The 13,743-nt window shown below is 37.3% G+C and overlaps 1 protein-coding gene across 3 annotated transcripts in view; it reads left to right on the top strand.

Moving 5' to 3' along the window:
* PLA2R1 (phospholipase A2 receptor 1) overlaps positions 1-13,743 on the top strand; it is a 98,201-nt gene that overhangs the window by 35,440 nt on the left and 49,018 nt on the right. For all 3 annotated transcript variants that reach the window (XM_073241545.1, XM_073241544.1, XM_073241543.1), the window contains 3 exons: positions 201-299; positions 3,541-3,653; positions 13,227-13,396. In XM_073241545.1, coding sequence (XP_073097646.1) covers positions 201-299; positions 3,541-3,653; positions 13,227-13,396 — 382 coding nt within the window. The remainder of the gene's footprint in view (positions 1-200; positions 300-3,540; positions 3,654-13,226; positions 13,397-13,743) is intronic.

The following is a 13,743-nucleotide window of genomic DNA, read 5'->3' as shown; positions in this document are numbered from 1 at the left end:
GCAGGAGAGGGCGCAGGGCCTCCCACTCGCATGCAGAGACGCCATCAACCCTTTCCAGTGGCAACACGAGGAACTAACTGACGCACCACCTCATCCTGAAACACTTACTATTATCATATTTTTATTAAAAATAACTAATGTTGCCTATCAGAATCAATAATGGAGTTTTTTCATTCATCTTATAACCTTTCTCCCCTTAGGAGGGACACTGGAAAGTTAAAAATTGTGAAGAAACCCTTTCTTTCGTTTGTAAGAAAGCCGGCCATGTGCTTTCAGACCCTGAGTCAGGCTGTCCGGGGGTAAGTGCTGTGACCATTCCATTAGGTGCAGGGACTTCGTAACTAGAAAAATGTTTCCGCCATTGATTTAAAGTGAATCTCCCTCCCCCTCTCTCCTGCCTTGCCGTCTTCCTTCTCCCTCCCACCCTTCTTTCCTTCCCTCTTCTCTTTTTTTCTGAGTGTGGGCTACTTTTAACAAACCCAACAATTATCAGCTAGAGGCACAGGAAGGATTTACAGCTCTTCAAAGGCCTGTGGTCTTGCCAGCCTCTTCGACCTAAAACTATTTTTCTTTGGGGATAAAAAATGTAAATGATCCTGTTATACCATCTGTACAAACAATGGCTGTCACGTGGTGCTCCGTCTCACATGAGGTTTTCATAGTCTTAACAAAGGCATTCCTTGGAGTCAGAGAGTGAACTTCTGCACCCAGTCTTGCTTTCCTTTCCACTTTCCTTAAGCTTAAATATTTGAAAAGCATACAGTAATGGAGAGAAGTGCATGTTTGCAATATATTTATTATTTAGAAAAGGGATAATAAAACTATGTTAGTATTTTAAGTAATAACCATTTTTGGTACTTAAAGTACTTATTTTTGGTACTTAGAAGTAATAAAAGATACGTAATTCTTTAGGTTAAAAATTAAAAGGGAAAAAATTATGTTTTAAATTTTTTAGAATACATTCAATATCCTGAAGTTACAGAAATCTACCTATCAGCAGTGTCCTCAGCATATTAGCTCTCCCTCTCTCCTTCTCCCTCCCTCCCTCCCTCCCTCTCTCTCTCTCTCTCTCTCACACACACACACACACACACGCACATGCACACGCACGCACACAGACACACACTAAAGAATTTGGATTTAAATATTGGAGATTTTTATGCTGTTTGAGTACCCCAAATTTTGCAAACCTGGTTTTTAGGCAATTTAACTATTTTCTTTTAACTATTTTGTTTTCTAATTCTGCTTTAACTATTTTCTTTTCTAATTCAGTTATTTATGTTCCAGTTAAGCAATGACCCACCTATCCAGAAACTGCATTTTATTCATTTATCAATGTGAAAACTGTAAATTACTCTTTACACGTTAGCTGAATAATACATGTGCCAAGCTGATATGCTTCTCTACATTTACCTAGTGATTCTAATTCCTGAAGTAGTTATAGCTGATCACTGATCTAATCTCTATCTGATCAGAAATATTTGGAAAAAATTGTCTTACTGTGGCTTTCAAGGCAATTCAACATAATTTTTCAAACCTTTGTACACTGCTTCCCTTTTCTTTCCAGCATTAACCAGTATTTAAAGATTGAGTTCAGAGCCAGTTCTATAACTTTATGGCAAAATTCTCATTAATTTCTTTATGCATCGACCTATGAATATGGTTCCTTTCTTTAAGTCAGTTATTTCAGTGCAATTCTCTAAACAGTCTACACATGCACCATCAACTCATAAAATAACTCTTGATAATTTCAAAGCAAAAATATATATATTTTTTCTCTCCGAGTCCCTTTTTTTTGTGATTGGACAAAAGGAACAGTTGTTTCTGTATTGTTGTCCTTGTTGTTTCATATAAAATGAAATGGCACCTCACGTACAAAGGATATTCATGGATACAATCGATTATTCTTCCCACTATCATTGTGTGGACAAAGGCTTGTAGTAAAGAGGCTTTGTTTTTCCGGAGATTACTATGCCACATTCTTCCCTCTTTTCTTCCGCCTGTTCAGCTCTTGGGTTTTTTGTTTTGTGAAGCATCCTGTGGTCTAAAAACTACTAGTAAAGAAGGAAGGATTCTGTCAGAAAGGTCAGATGGTCAGCTTTCCTCTACCTGTCCTCCAAATGCAAAGGGAGTCTAACCTCCCGGCCCATCTGGAGTGACCCGCGAAGGGTTCTGGCTGGAGCTGTCAGTCACCCACAGATAAGGCGGGAGGGAGCCGTGAGCAGCGGTTCCGAGCACATCCTAGCTGGCTGGCTGTGAAACGCCTGCGACCCACATCTCATTTAAGAACATGTTCTGAACAAAAATAGCTGATTTCTAAAATACGGTTTTTTGTGATTTACTGCAAGGCCAAGACCTTTTCCAAGAAATATAGCAGAGATCATTTTACATCTGATCAAAATCTGGCAAGTATTGGCAGGGCACAAAATGAAGTGTATTTTAAAACCAGCGAATATGTAAAAATAGATGGAAGTGATGTGATTCTGTAGTACTGGAAGAAAAAGAACTAACGTAACTCAGTTGAAATACAGAAGACTAATGAGTGCGTGTTTGCTGGGCTGCGTGATTTTAAAGAACACAGCCACTTCCTGCCCCAGGGCTGAGCCCTGGAGCTGCACGTTTGTCATTTTTACCCAAGTGCCAGAAGTTGGCTTGCTTTCTCTCTAGAAGTCTAGCCAGTTGATTTAGGACTAATCTTAACAACACCAACAACAACAACAAAAAAGAAAAACAAATAATAATTAACCTCACCAAAAACATGTTGACCAATGTCTGTTTGGAAGCATTACGATCCAGTCAAAGACTATCTGGATCGCACCAGAACTGGGCTCCAGTCCAGTTTATCCACTACATCTGTTAGTTTATCTAGTTGCTGACCCTAGTGAATCTCAGTAGGATAACAAGCAGTGAACAATATGAAAGAAAGTTGAAAAAATATATACTGTTTCCTAGATACATATGCTCCCTTTGCTCATCTTGAGTTCCCAGCTCTATTCAAGGTCTCTGCCTGCCTGCATTGTCTCCCTTTGAATCTCAGAGCAACCCTTGGATATTATTATTATCCCCATTCTACAGATAAAACTAAGACATAGAAGGATTAAGTAAAGTCACGTGGTGGTGGACCCAGGGTTCAAACCCCTGTATTCTGTCTTCAAAGCCAGCACACTTCCGTTCTGTAGGAACCATGTGTATGAAATTCTGTAACGAGAGAGAGAGAGAGAGAGAGAGAGAGAGAGAGAGAGAGAGAGACACCTTGAATGAGCGCCCCTTTGCTTTCATTTGTTTTGTTGTAGGTTTTTAAGATTTCAAGTCAGTTAAAACTATTAGGTCTCAAGAATTAATTAAATAAATGTAGAAGTGGTTGTAGCTTAGGGCATTGGCAAATGGAATACATACAAATATATAAAGACAAAAATTCAAGTTTCAAGCTGAGTGGGTCAGAGGAAAAAGTTAAGTGACAAATGAGACTACGCAAAAAAAGATATTTTGCTATTTAACTGAACCAGATTATGTCCTCAATTTTCCCTTTCTTTGTTTAAGGGATGGGAGAGACATGGTGGATTCTGTTACAAAATTGACACCATCCTTCGCAGCTTTGACCATGCCTCCAGTGGCTATTACTGTCCCCCGGCACTTGTAACCATTACCAACAGGTACAATACAAGTTTTCTGTCACAACCACGACTGTGCTTTTTTAACACGAGGGCAATTGGGATGATAAAATCTAGTTATTATCAGTAACTTGTCAAAATCTACAGTGTACTTGTACACTGCAGTATCAAATTATTTCAATTATTGATTGAGATGAATTTAAGCCAAACAATATTATTCCTCAAAGATTTTTGAGTAACTGATAGTAAAATTTAAGGTGACTTTTATTTTACAAAAAGGTGTACTAATTACCTAGCTCTTCTAATATATTCAGTTGTATTTAGATTTTATCTAAGTGTATGTAATGGCAAAGAAATATGTTATTTAAAAATTAAGGTTTTTTTTTTAAATATAATGTGTGTGGATCATGTGGGTCTTTTTAAGAACAAAAGCAAGTATAATTAAACTGTGGAGGATTTTTTTCAAATGCTTCACCATTGCTTCGTAAGTCTTTATTAGTTTAGATTTAAACTTCTCTGTGCACAGGTGTCTTCTCCATCCTAACAGAGAAATTGTGCCCCTTGACACACCATACAGTTTATAACATGCTACTGGTGTGTAAGAGGGAGTAAAAGTACCAGCAGTAGAAGTGACCTCAGTGTCACTACCAATGCCAGGAAGACAGTGAGGCTGGGAGACCAGCTTCTCCAAGCTGAAGACAGAAACAAGACAGAGGCCTTCAGTGGGTCCATGGAAACTGTACCTGCAAAGCTAGTCACTTGCTCTTTTACCGAGGCCATTGCCTTTCAAAATACCTACCGAAGACCAGGAACAGGACATGGTGCAATGGTTTTGTCTAAAGACCCTTCACCTGTACGTCTAAACTACAGAAGGAATTCTGTGTGCTTTCCCTGCTCTCCTCACATAGGCAGTCACGTTCAAAGCCACCTTTCCTTCCTCCTCTTACCTTCTTTCCCAGTCTTTCTTCCAAACACACAGGGATGCACACACATACAAATGAGCATGTGCTTGCACACAGAGGAATGGATTGACAGTGTCTGGAAATAAATTGACTGGTGAAATAGTTTACACGCAGGAGACCCTTCCTTCAGGGTATAGCACCACCTTTGATATAGCTCCATGCTGTTTTTAGTTCTACCTGTCACCTTCCCAGAATCGCTACCAGGCTGAAAGAAACATTTATCCTCAACTTGTTCAGCCTCTCAAAAGGTTTCAAGAGCACCTTGGGTTGGAAGTCCTCCATCAGTAAGTCAGTATTAGTTCTCTATTCAGGATCCTGACCAATGAAGCTATGCTTCTGTTAATTATACTTTAATTATGTTTTTCACTAGAGATAGTAAGTCTAATTGTCTCACCTGTTTTGTTTTAATTTGCATTTTTTTTTAATTTTGGTATCATTAATCTACAATTACATGAAGAACATTATGATTACTAGGCTCCCCCCTTCACCAAGTCCCCCCACATACCCCTTCACAGTCACTGTCCATCAGCGTAGAAAGATGCTGTAAAATCACTACTTGTCTTCTCTGTGTTGCACAGCCCTCCCCGTGCCCCCCCCACACTATACATGCTAATCGTAATGCCCCCTTTCTTTTTCCCCACCCTTGTCCCTCCCCTCCCACCCATCCTTCCCAGTCCCTGTCCCTTTCCCTTTGGTAACTATTAGTCCATTCTTGAGTTCTGTGATTCTGCTCCTGTTTTGTTCCTTCAGTTTTCCTTTGTTCTTATACTCCACATATGAGTGAAATCATTTGGTACTTGTCTTTCTCCACCTGGCTTATTTCACTGAGCATAATACCCTCTAGCTCCATCCATGTTGTTGCAAATGGTAGGATCTGTTTTTTTCTTAAGGCTGAGTAATATTCCATTGTGTATATGTACCACATCTTCTTTATCTGTTCATCTACTGATGGACATTTAGGTTGCTTCCATTTCTTGGCTATTGTAAATAGTGCAGTGATAAACATAGGGGTGCATCTGTCTTTTTCAAACTGGAGTGCTGCATTCTTAGGGTAAATTCCTAGAAGTGGAATTCCTGGGTCAAATGGTATTTCTATTTTGAGTTTTTTGAGGAACCTCCATACTGCTTTCCACAATGGTTGAACTAATTTACATTCCCACCAGCAGTGTAGGAGGGTTCCCCTTTCTCCACAACCTCGCCAACATTTGTTGTTGTTTGTCTTTTCGATGATGGCGATCCTTACTGGTGTGAGGTGATATCTCATTGTGGTTTTTGTCTCACCTGTTTTTTATGTCTTACTTTTTTTTTCTTTCTTGTGTGATATTCACTGAATGTCTGTCACATACCTGGCACTGTGTTAATTACTTTGCCTATGTCATCTGACTATGCAAAAAATCAAGCGTTTATTAAAAAATTATTTGTTGAATATCTATCTTGTGAGAGGCACCATATTAAACACTGGCATGCTATACAAAAGGACTAAAAGGCATGGTGTAATTGCTCAAGTGCCACTTGCAGGCCAGCCACTAAAGAGAAAGAACAGAAACATGAAACAAGTGGAATAACACAGTAAAAGGATAAACTCAAAGTGACATTTCTTATAACCCATAGTGATGCAAGGAAGGAAGAAGTTGTTGGTGTTCAAATGCTTCATTCCTAAGACTTTTCTGGGGAGCTCATACAGATGATAGGAAGCATCTGGGGAAAATATCTACTGTTTCATTTCCCCCCAAACTGGATACAAGAGTATGCATTGAATACTTTAAACTTGTTCTTTGATAAATTGTATTCCATAGCCAATACTAATGTGGTTCAAATCTACAGCAGAACCACAGCATAGGTAAATCTATTTCCATCCCATCTGTGACCTTTTCAGCCTCCTCAGGTGCCCTGGTGCTGGCATGCTACTCAGTCACCAACCAGGCCCCCACCCAGAATACCACAGGGAGGCATCTCTCCCAGGCAGTTAACATGCATGCACACAGCCCTGCAAGTGTGTCTACTTCCAAAGATAACTACAACATGGACATACAAGTTGAAGAATGAAAGGCCCCCATGCTCTTGGTTTTTATTCATTCAGACTCCATCAGGTAAGAAACAAAGATGCATACCGTACTGTGTGACAATACATGTTTAAATATTTTTCAACAACATCTTTTTCTGAGAAGGCTGAGCATTAGATGGGAAGTCTACTCAGATCCAGGAGTGTCCACTAGCAGCCTGGGTAATCATTTTCTTCCATTACTGATTTCCTGTTTGAGTTAAGACACCCCTGACACCCAGCGCTACCCAAGCTTGTAGTTGCTAATTGATTTTCCACTCTTCTGCACAACTGGGTGAGACTTGAGTTGATGGGCACAATTAGAACCACCTGGTGCAGATTACTTATTTCTTTTGTTATTGGGCAACTGCTCCTGTTGGACTTTAACACTTGATGGAATAGAGAGGGGAAAAGAACCAGATCCTTATTGGTGAATAACAGAACTTTATTTACTAGCTTTTAGAAAATTTTTTAAGGCCTGGCCACTTTGCTTTCAGAGTGTGAATGCAAAGTTTGAGTTCTAAAGTGACCATGGATAATTGCCCGAATGCATGTGTGTCTAAATATTTAATCAAACAGCCATGGAATATTTGGTACAAAATAATCCAAATAACATTTGGTTTTGTGAATGTTGCCCAAAGTGAGAAATCCTGTTCTATCTCCTTTTCTCCTAGGATTAAATGTGTATTATTTTCAAGCATTTTTACAGTGCTGCCATTTCCTGCAACCACCATATCCCCCAAACACTTTTGCAGTTAACTTTTTTTGTGTTTGTGATAAAATATGTGTAACAAAATGTATCATTTTAACCATGTGTAAGTGTATAATTCAGTGGCATTAAGTACATGGATATTATTGTGCAAACTTCAGTACCATCTAACTCCAGAACTTTTTTCATCTTCCCAAACTGAAATTCTGTACCCATTAAACAATAACCCATTCCCATTCTTTGGCAACCACCATTCTACTTGCTGTGTCTATGAGGTTGACTATGCTAGTTACCACCTAAGTGGAATCCTACAGTGTTTGTCCTATGGTGCCTGGCTTATTTCATTTAACCTAATGTCCTCCAGGTTAATCCATGTTGTAGCATGTGCTAGAATTCCCTTCCTTTTTAGGGCAGAATAATATTCCAGAGTGTGTTTGTGTGTGTGTGTGTGTGTGTGTGTGTGTGTGTGTGTATATACACACACCACATTTTCTTTATTCATTCATCCATTAATGGACATAAGATGCTCCCACCTTTTGGCTATTTGTTAATAATGCTGCTATGACTATTTACAATAGCCAAGACATGAAAGCACCTTAAGTGTCCATCAGTAGATGAACGGATAAAGAAGATGTGGTACATATACACAATGGAACATTGTTCAGCCATAAGAAGAAAACACATCCTACTATTTGCAACAACATGGATGGAGCTAGAGGGTATTATGCTCAGTGAAATAAGTCAGAGAGAGAAAGACAAGTACCAAATGATTTCACTCGTATGTGGCATATAAGAACAAAGAAAAAACTGAAGGAACAAAACAGCAGCAGACTCACAGAACCCAAGAATGAACTAACAATTACCAAAGGGAAAGGGGTTGGAGAGGATGGGTGGGAAGGGAGGGATAAGGGGATTAAGGGGCATTTTGATTATGATTAGTACACATAATATGGGGGGGGGACCGGGAAGGCAGTATAGCACAGAGAAGACAAGTAATGACTCTATAGCATCTTTCTATGCTGAGGGACAGTGACTGCAATGGGTTGTGTGGGGGAGACTTGATAAAATGGTTGAATGTAGTAACTACAATGCTCCTCATGTGAAACCTGAGCATAAGATTGTATATCAATGATATCTTAATAAAATAAAATAATAATAATAATAATAATGCTATGAACATGAATGTACAAATGTCTTTCAAGCCCCAGCTTTCAGTTCTTTTGGGTAATATACCCAGAAGTGGAATTTCTGGATCATATGATTATTCTATTTTTAATTTTTTGAGGAGCAAAACTTAAAACAGTCATACTGTTTTCTGTGGCAACTGTACCATTTTACATTCCCACCAGCAGTGCTGGCCTCCCACCCTGGCCAACATTTGTTGTTTTCTATTTTTACATAAAAGCCATCCTAATGGGTGTGCAGTGGTACCTTGTTGTGATTTTGATTTGCATTCCCTAATGATTAGTGATATTGAGCATCTTTTCATGTGCTTATTGGCATCTATATATATCTTCTATGGAAAAATGTCTATTTAAGTCCACTTTTTACTTGGAGTGCTTGTTCTCTGATGTTGAATTGTAAGAATTCTTTATATATTTTGGATATTAATCCTTTATCAGGTACATAATTTGATAACAGTTTCTTCTATTCTGTGGTTTGCTTTTCTCTCTGTTGATAATGTCCTTTGATGTGCAAAAATTTAAATTTTTTATTAAGTCTAATTTATCCATTCTTATTTTGTTGCCTGTGCTTTTGGTGTCATGTCCAAGAAATCACTGCCACATTCAGCATCATGAAATTTTTTCATTTATGTTTTCTTTTAAGGATTTTATAGTTTTAGCTCTTATGGTTAGGTCTTTAACCCATTTGGGATTAATTTTGTAAATGGTATAAGGCGAAAATCCAAATGCATTTTTTTGTAGGTAGATACCCAGTTTTTCTAATATCCTTGATGAAAAGATTGCCCTTTTCCCACTGAATGGCCTTGGCACCCTTCTGGAAAATCATTTGGCCAAAAGATTTGACCAAAATCATATTTTCAAGAGTTTATTTCTGGGTTCTCTATTCTATTCCATTCATCTGTATGTCTGTCATTACTGTACATTTGATTACTGTACTTTATAGTACATTTTCAAATCAAGACATGTGAGACCTCCAATTTTGTTCTTTTTCATGTTTGTTTTTGTTATTCAGGATCCCCTGAAATTCTATATGAACTATAAGGTGGATTTTTCTATTTCTGCAAAAAAAATTTTCATCAGGATTTTGATAGGGATTACATTCAATCTGCAGATCACTTAGGGAAGAATAGATATTTTTACAGTCTTCCGATCAATGAACATGGGATGTCTTTCCATCTATTTGTGTCTTCTTTAATTTCTTGCAACAGTGTTTTATAATTTTCAGTGTGCAAGTCTTTTACCATCTTGGTTAGATTTATTCCTGAGTATTTTATTCTTTTTGATGTTATTATAAATGGAATTGTTTTTGTAGTTTCCTTGTTAGACTGTTCATTTTAGTATATAGAAATGCAACTGATTTTTGTGTTGACTTTGTATCCTGCAACATTGCTGAACTCATTTATTAGTTCTAACAGGGTTGTTTTTTTATAGAATGCAGTTAACTTTCTTTTTAAAAATGCTTTTTAGTTACCCTTTTAAAAACTGTATAATAAACACATTCTCATTGGTACAAATTCAAGCAAGCCAGAAGAATATAGACTAAAAAGTGAAAGTGCCCCTCACCTCCAGCCCACCCCACTCCCAACCAATCCCATTCCCCTCCCCAAAGGTAGCCGCCATTAACAGTTTGGAATTTACTTATTCCTTGTGTATATGTCAAGTATATTTTTTAAGTTTTTATTTCTCTTCTAGTCTTTGTAAGGAACAATATCCAAAAGCTTAACATTTCTAGTTCTTGAAAAATGCCAACAGAAACTTCTTTCAGTAATGACCATGATGCATGTCTCCCACTTAAAAACTACTGATATTCCATTTCCATTCTTTATTTAAAGGAAAGAGAAAGAACTTTATCATTTTCTTATTAGTTCAGCAACAGCTACTTGAAAATGGCATAAAAAATGCTAAAAATTGTGTTGTTGGGAGAAATCCAATTGCTAGTTCTCAGTTCAAAGCTGAATTCCTCCTAACTGGATCACTATATAAGAAGACTACCACTATTTTTTTCCAATTGAAATAGCTTTCTAGTGAAGCTACTTTCTATGCTTTTTCTCAGTCTCTTATTTTAGGTAATACAAACATGATCATGAAGTCCTGCTATCTGCTAAACTGTGTTAGTCACAAAAAGAAACATCTTTCTTTTTCAGCTACGTATGTCACTGGCTATAATGCTGAAGACGATGTTCAATTAGAGACTTAAGAATAAAATACCTCCTTTTGATATGTGCACTTTTTGAAAGGCAAAATATTTATTTTGAAATGAAAAAACTTATCAGTGTATGCCAAAAATATTATTGCTATCTTCAAACTGTATTTTTAATTAAAATTTAATGTTTAGTACCATGAACAAAAATTTCTTGTGGAAGTGATAGAAGTTCAAGGTGTATTTTTCTTGTTTTAAACAGAAGTAGACTCAGACACTGAGAAATAACTTCTGGTTACAATTTTTACTGTACTAAATTCTTTAGAGATAACACGTTACCCTGGTTCAAGTAATTATATAAAAATATGTACATATGGTTATTTTTTGTTCTTAAGTCATAACTCATTTGAATTAAGCAACTCAGTGAAACTAGACAAGAAGGCCAAATATTATAAAACTCTGTAATATCTTTAAATGAAAAATTCAGACACAGGGGAGAAAAGATTTTAAAAGGTCATCTGCTCCGTACCATAAGCCAGTTTCCACATTCCTTTTACTGTTTGAAACCAAATAGTGAATGGTAAGGAATATAAAATGTTCTCTTGTTTTTTTATCAGCTGGAAATAGACATTCAAGATATTGAATATTGTTAGCCAGAATTAATTTCTTTGAATGTGTGGTTTTGAAGAAAGACATATTTGCTGAGTCTCCTTATTAACAATGCAATCTTCTAAACTGGACCACAAAAGCTAGAGTCCTGTTTTGATTTGAAGGCTTTAGGATTTAATGTATGAGTATTATATGCAGCCACTTAAAAGATACTTCCCAATTCAAAAAGCAGGTTTCTATTGTTTTAAGCAATGATAAACAGTGATAAAATAACAAATCCAAGTGGACTAAAATCTAAAACCAACAAGGACAAAAGCAAAATGTTTTCATGAATAATGACACCAGAGGTCAAGTTCACAAACAGTATTTCTCTCCATTATCGAGAAACACCCATAGTACAAGGTAATGGAAGAACAAGCAAAGTCCTCTGGATTTAGGACCAGCACAGTGACCAGTGGTCCTGGCCACAGCCTCCTTCATGAAGTGCCTTGCTGGCCTCCTAGCATAGCATCAGGTGGGCATGATAAAAAGCTACTGTGCCTCAGAGGGAAGAATGAAAAGCAAATCCTATGTTATGAGAGCATGAGCCAATGGAAATGTAAGGAAAATTACAACAGTACCTAGGCAATATTTAATGTTCTATACATGTTCTTTTTGAGGCACATTAACATAAGGTTCTGCCACTGTAATCTGGTTAAAAAGGAACTTTTCTAATTTCAAATAGATGCTATTTAGATTATTAAGAAAAAATCTTCAGAAAATATTTACTCAAGTATGATGAAATCCATGCAGCTTGCAAAGATGAGTGTCATGGATGCCTAAGATCACTAAATATTGTTAGTAAAGTTCATAAGACAGTTAAAAATTCTTATTTCTTTGTGCTCTTTTCTCTTTTCCTCCTTTTCCTTGAGACTCCTCTATTCTTAAGTGACCCCTTGATTTTGCTTCCCTTAGCAAGGATGCATGGTAATTAAAAAAAATCCAAAATTGGATGAAAAAGTGTAATTTGCACTCTTCTTAGGTTTTCTGGATAATTTCACCAGGCCTTTCCTTTCCCACCGACTCAGCAGGTCAGACCAAAAGTCACTGCTGTTTGAAATGGGTTTCTTCAAAACTTTATATGCATTGAAAATAAATTTTTTACAACAGTCTCAAACTTAGCTTAAAATTTCAATGCTAGCTAAATTTTTATGGTCACATTTTTCTATTAGGTATTCATGTAGAAGCATATATACAAGTTTTCTAGATTCTGCTTTTGATGTATTCATGAATGGGAACAGAATATTGTCACCAATCTATGAGCACTAATTAATTCAGCTGTTTGGGGAAAATATTAGTGGGTATACTTGCCTGAGTTAGTTCCTCGGGTTTTAAATTTATCTTCAGTGAATATGCACATAAGCCAAGGACTCCATGTACCCATGAACAAACTGGTTTGGGTGACAAAAACTGCTACTCCAATCTCTGTTCTAGTCTCACCAGGCAAGTGTACTGGATGGGGGGGCATGTGAATCCTGTAAATTCTACGTTGGCAGATGCTCATTCAGGAAAACATGATATCCTTTCTCCTGCCCTCTGTCAAATCCCCACCACACACGCATCATGGCATGGTGTGTGTGGCATGGCGAAATTATGAAATAGGGCACATGCTGAATCAAGAAATGTATTTATAGCTTTGTGGACTTTGCCACTTGTACTCCAAAACTGGAGTTGGACTCTGTTCCTTGAAAGAATTAAGCCTCATTTTTGAAAGTCAAATTCTTCTCACTCACATATTTCTGGGAATTGCAATGACATTTGGCATGTATTAGTAATGCTCATTGTCTTCAGGGGTTTTTCTGCTTTATGTTCTAGAGAATTCATGAGAAATGCTTACTCTAGTGCCAGTCTGTGCACCTCATTATGTTTTAATGACATTTTTTTTATTGCCCCAAAACTTAATATAACCATTTCTTTTTTCCCTTTCTAAGGTTTGAACAGGCTTTTATCACCAGTTTGATCAGTAGTGTGGTAAAGACGAAGGACAGTTATTTTTGGATAGCTCTTCAAGATCAAAATAATACAGGAGAGTACACCTGGAAGACAGCAGGGTGGAAGTCTGAGCCAGCGCATTACACACACTGGAATGCACACCAGCCCCGTGAGTAGAGGGGCCATACATCCACTTCTCCCTCCTATTTCCTTTGTCCAAAATTCTTTCCACCCCACGGTCTACCTCCTTTGATTCTTCCTTAATGTTTCCTTAATGTCTAAATCAACTAAAACAATTACCACAGGTTCTCAAGGGGTGACATATGGCTGGTCATTTCTAAAAGTATAATACAAATGAGTCATTTGACATGTTCAAGGTAAATTCATTGCTGAAGACCTCATATGACTATATTAGCAGGAAGCCCAGTTTCTCCTTCAAGTCTTTCCCCTATCCCCATTCATTGTCCAAGAATTTCAGGAGCTTACTCAATTCACAACAGTCCATTAAACTTCAAA

Source organism: Manis javanica, chromosome 7, assembly GCF_040802235.1.
Source record: "Manis javanica isolate MJ-LG chromosome 7, MJ_LKY, whole genome shotgun sequence".
Taxonomy (NCBI): domain Eukaryota; kingdom Metazoa; phylum Chordata; class Mammalia; order Pholidota; family Manidae; genus Manis; species Manis javanica.
The sequence above is the reverse complement of the archived record's forward strand: the minus strand, read 5'-3'. Positions and strand labels throughout refer to the sequence as shown.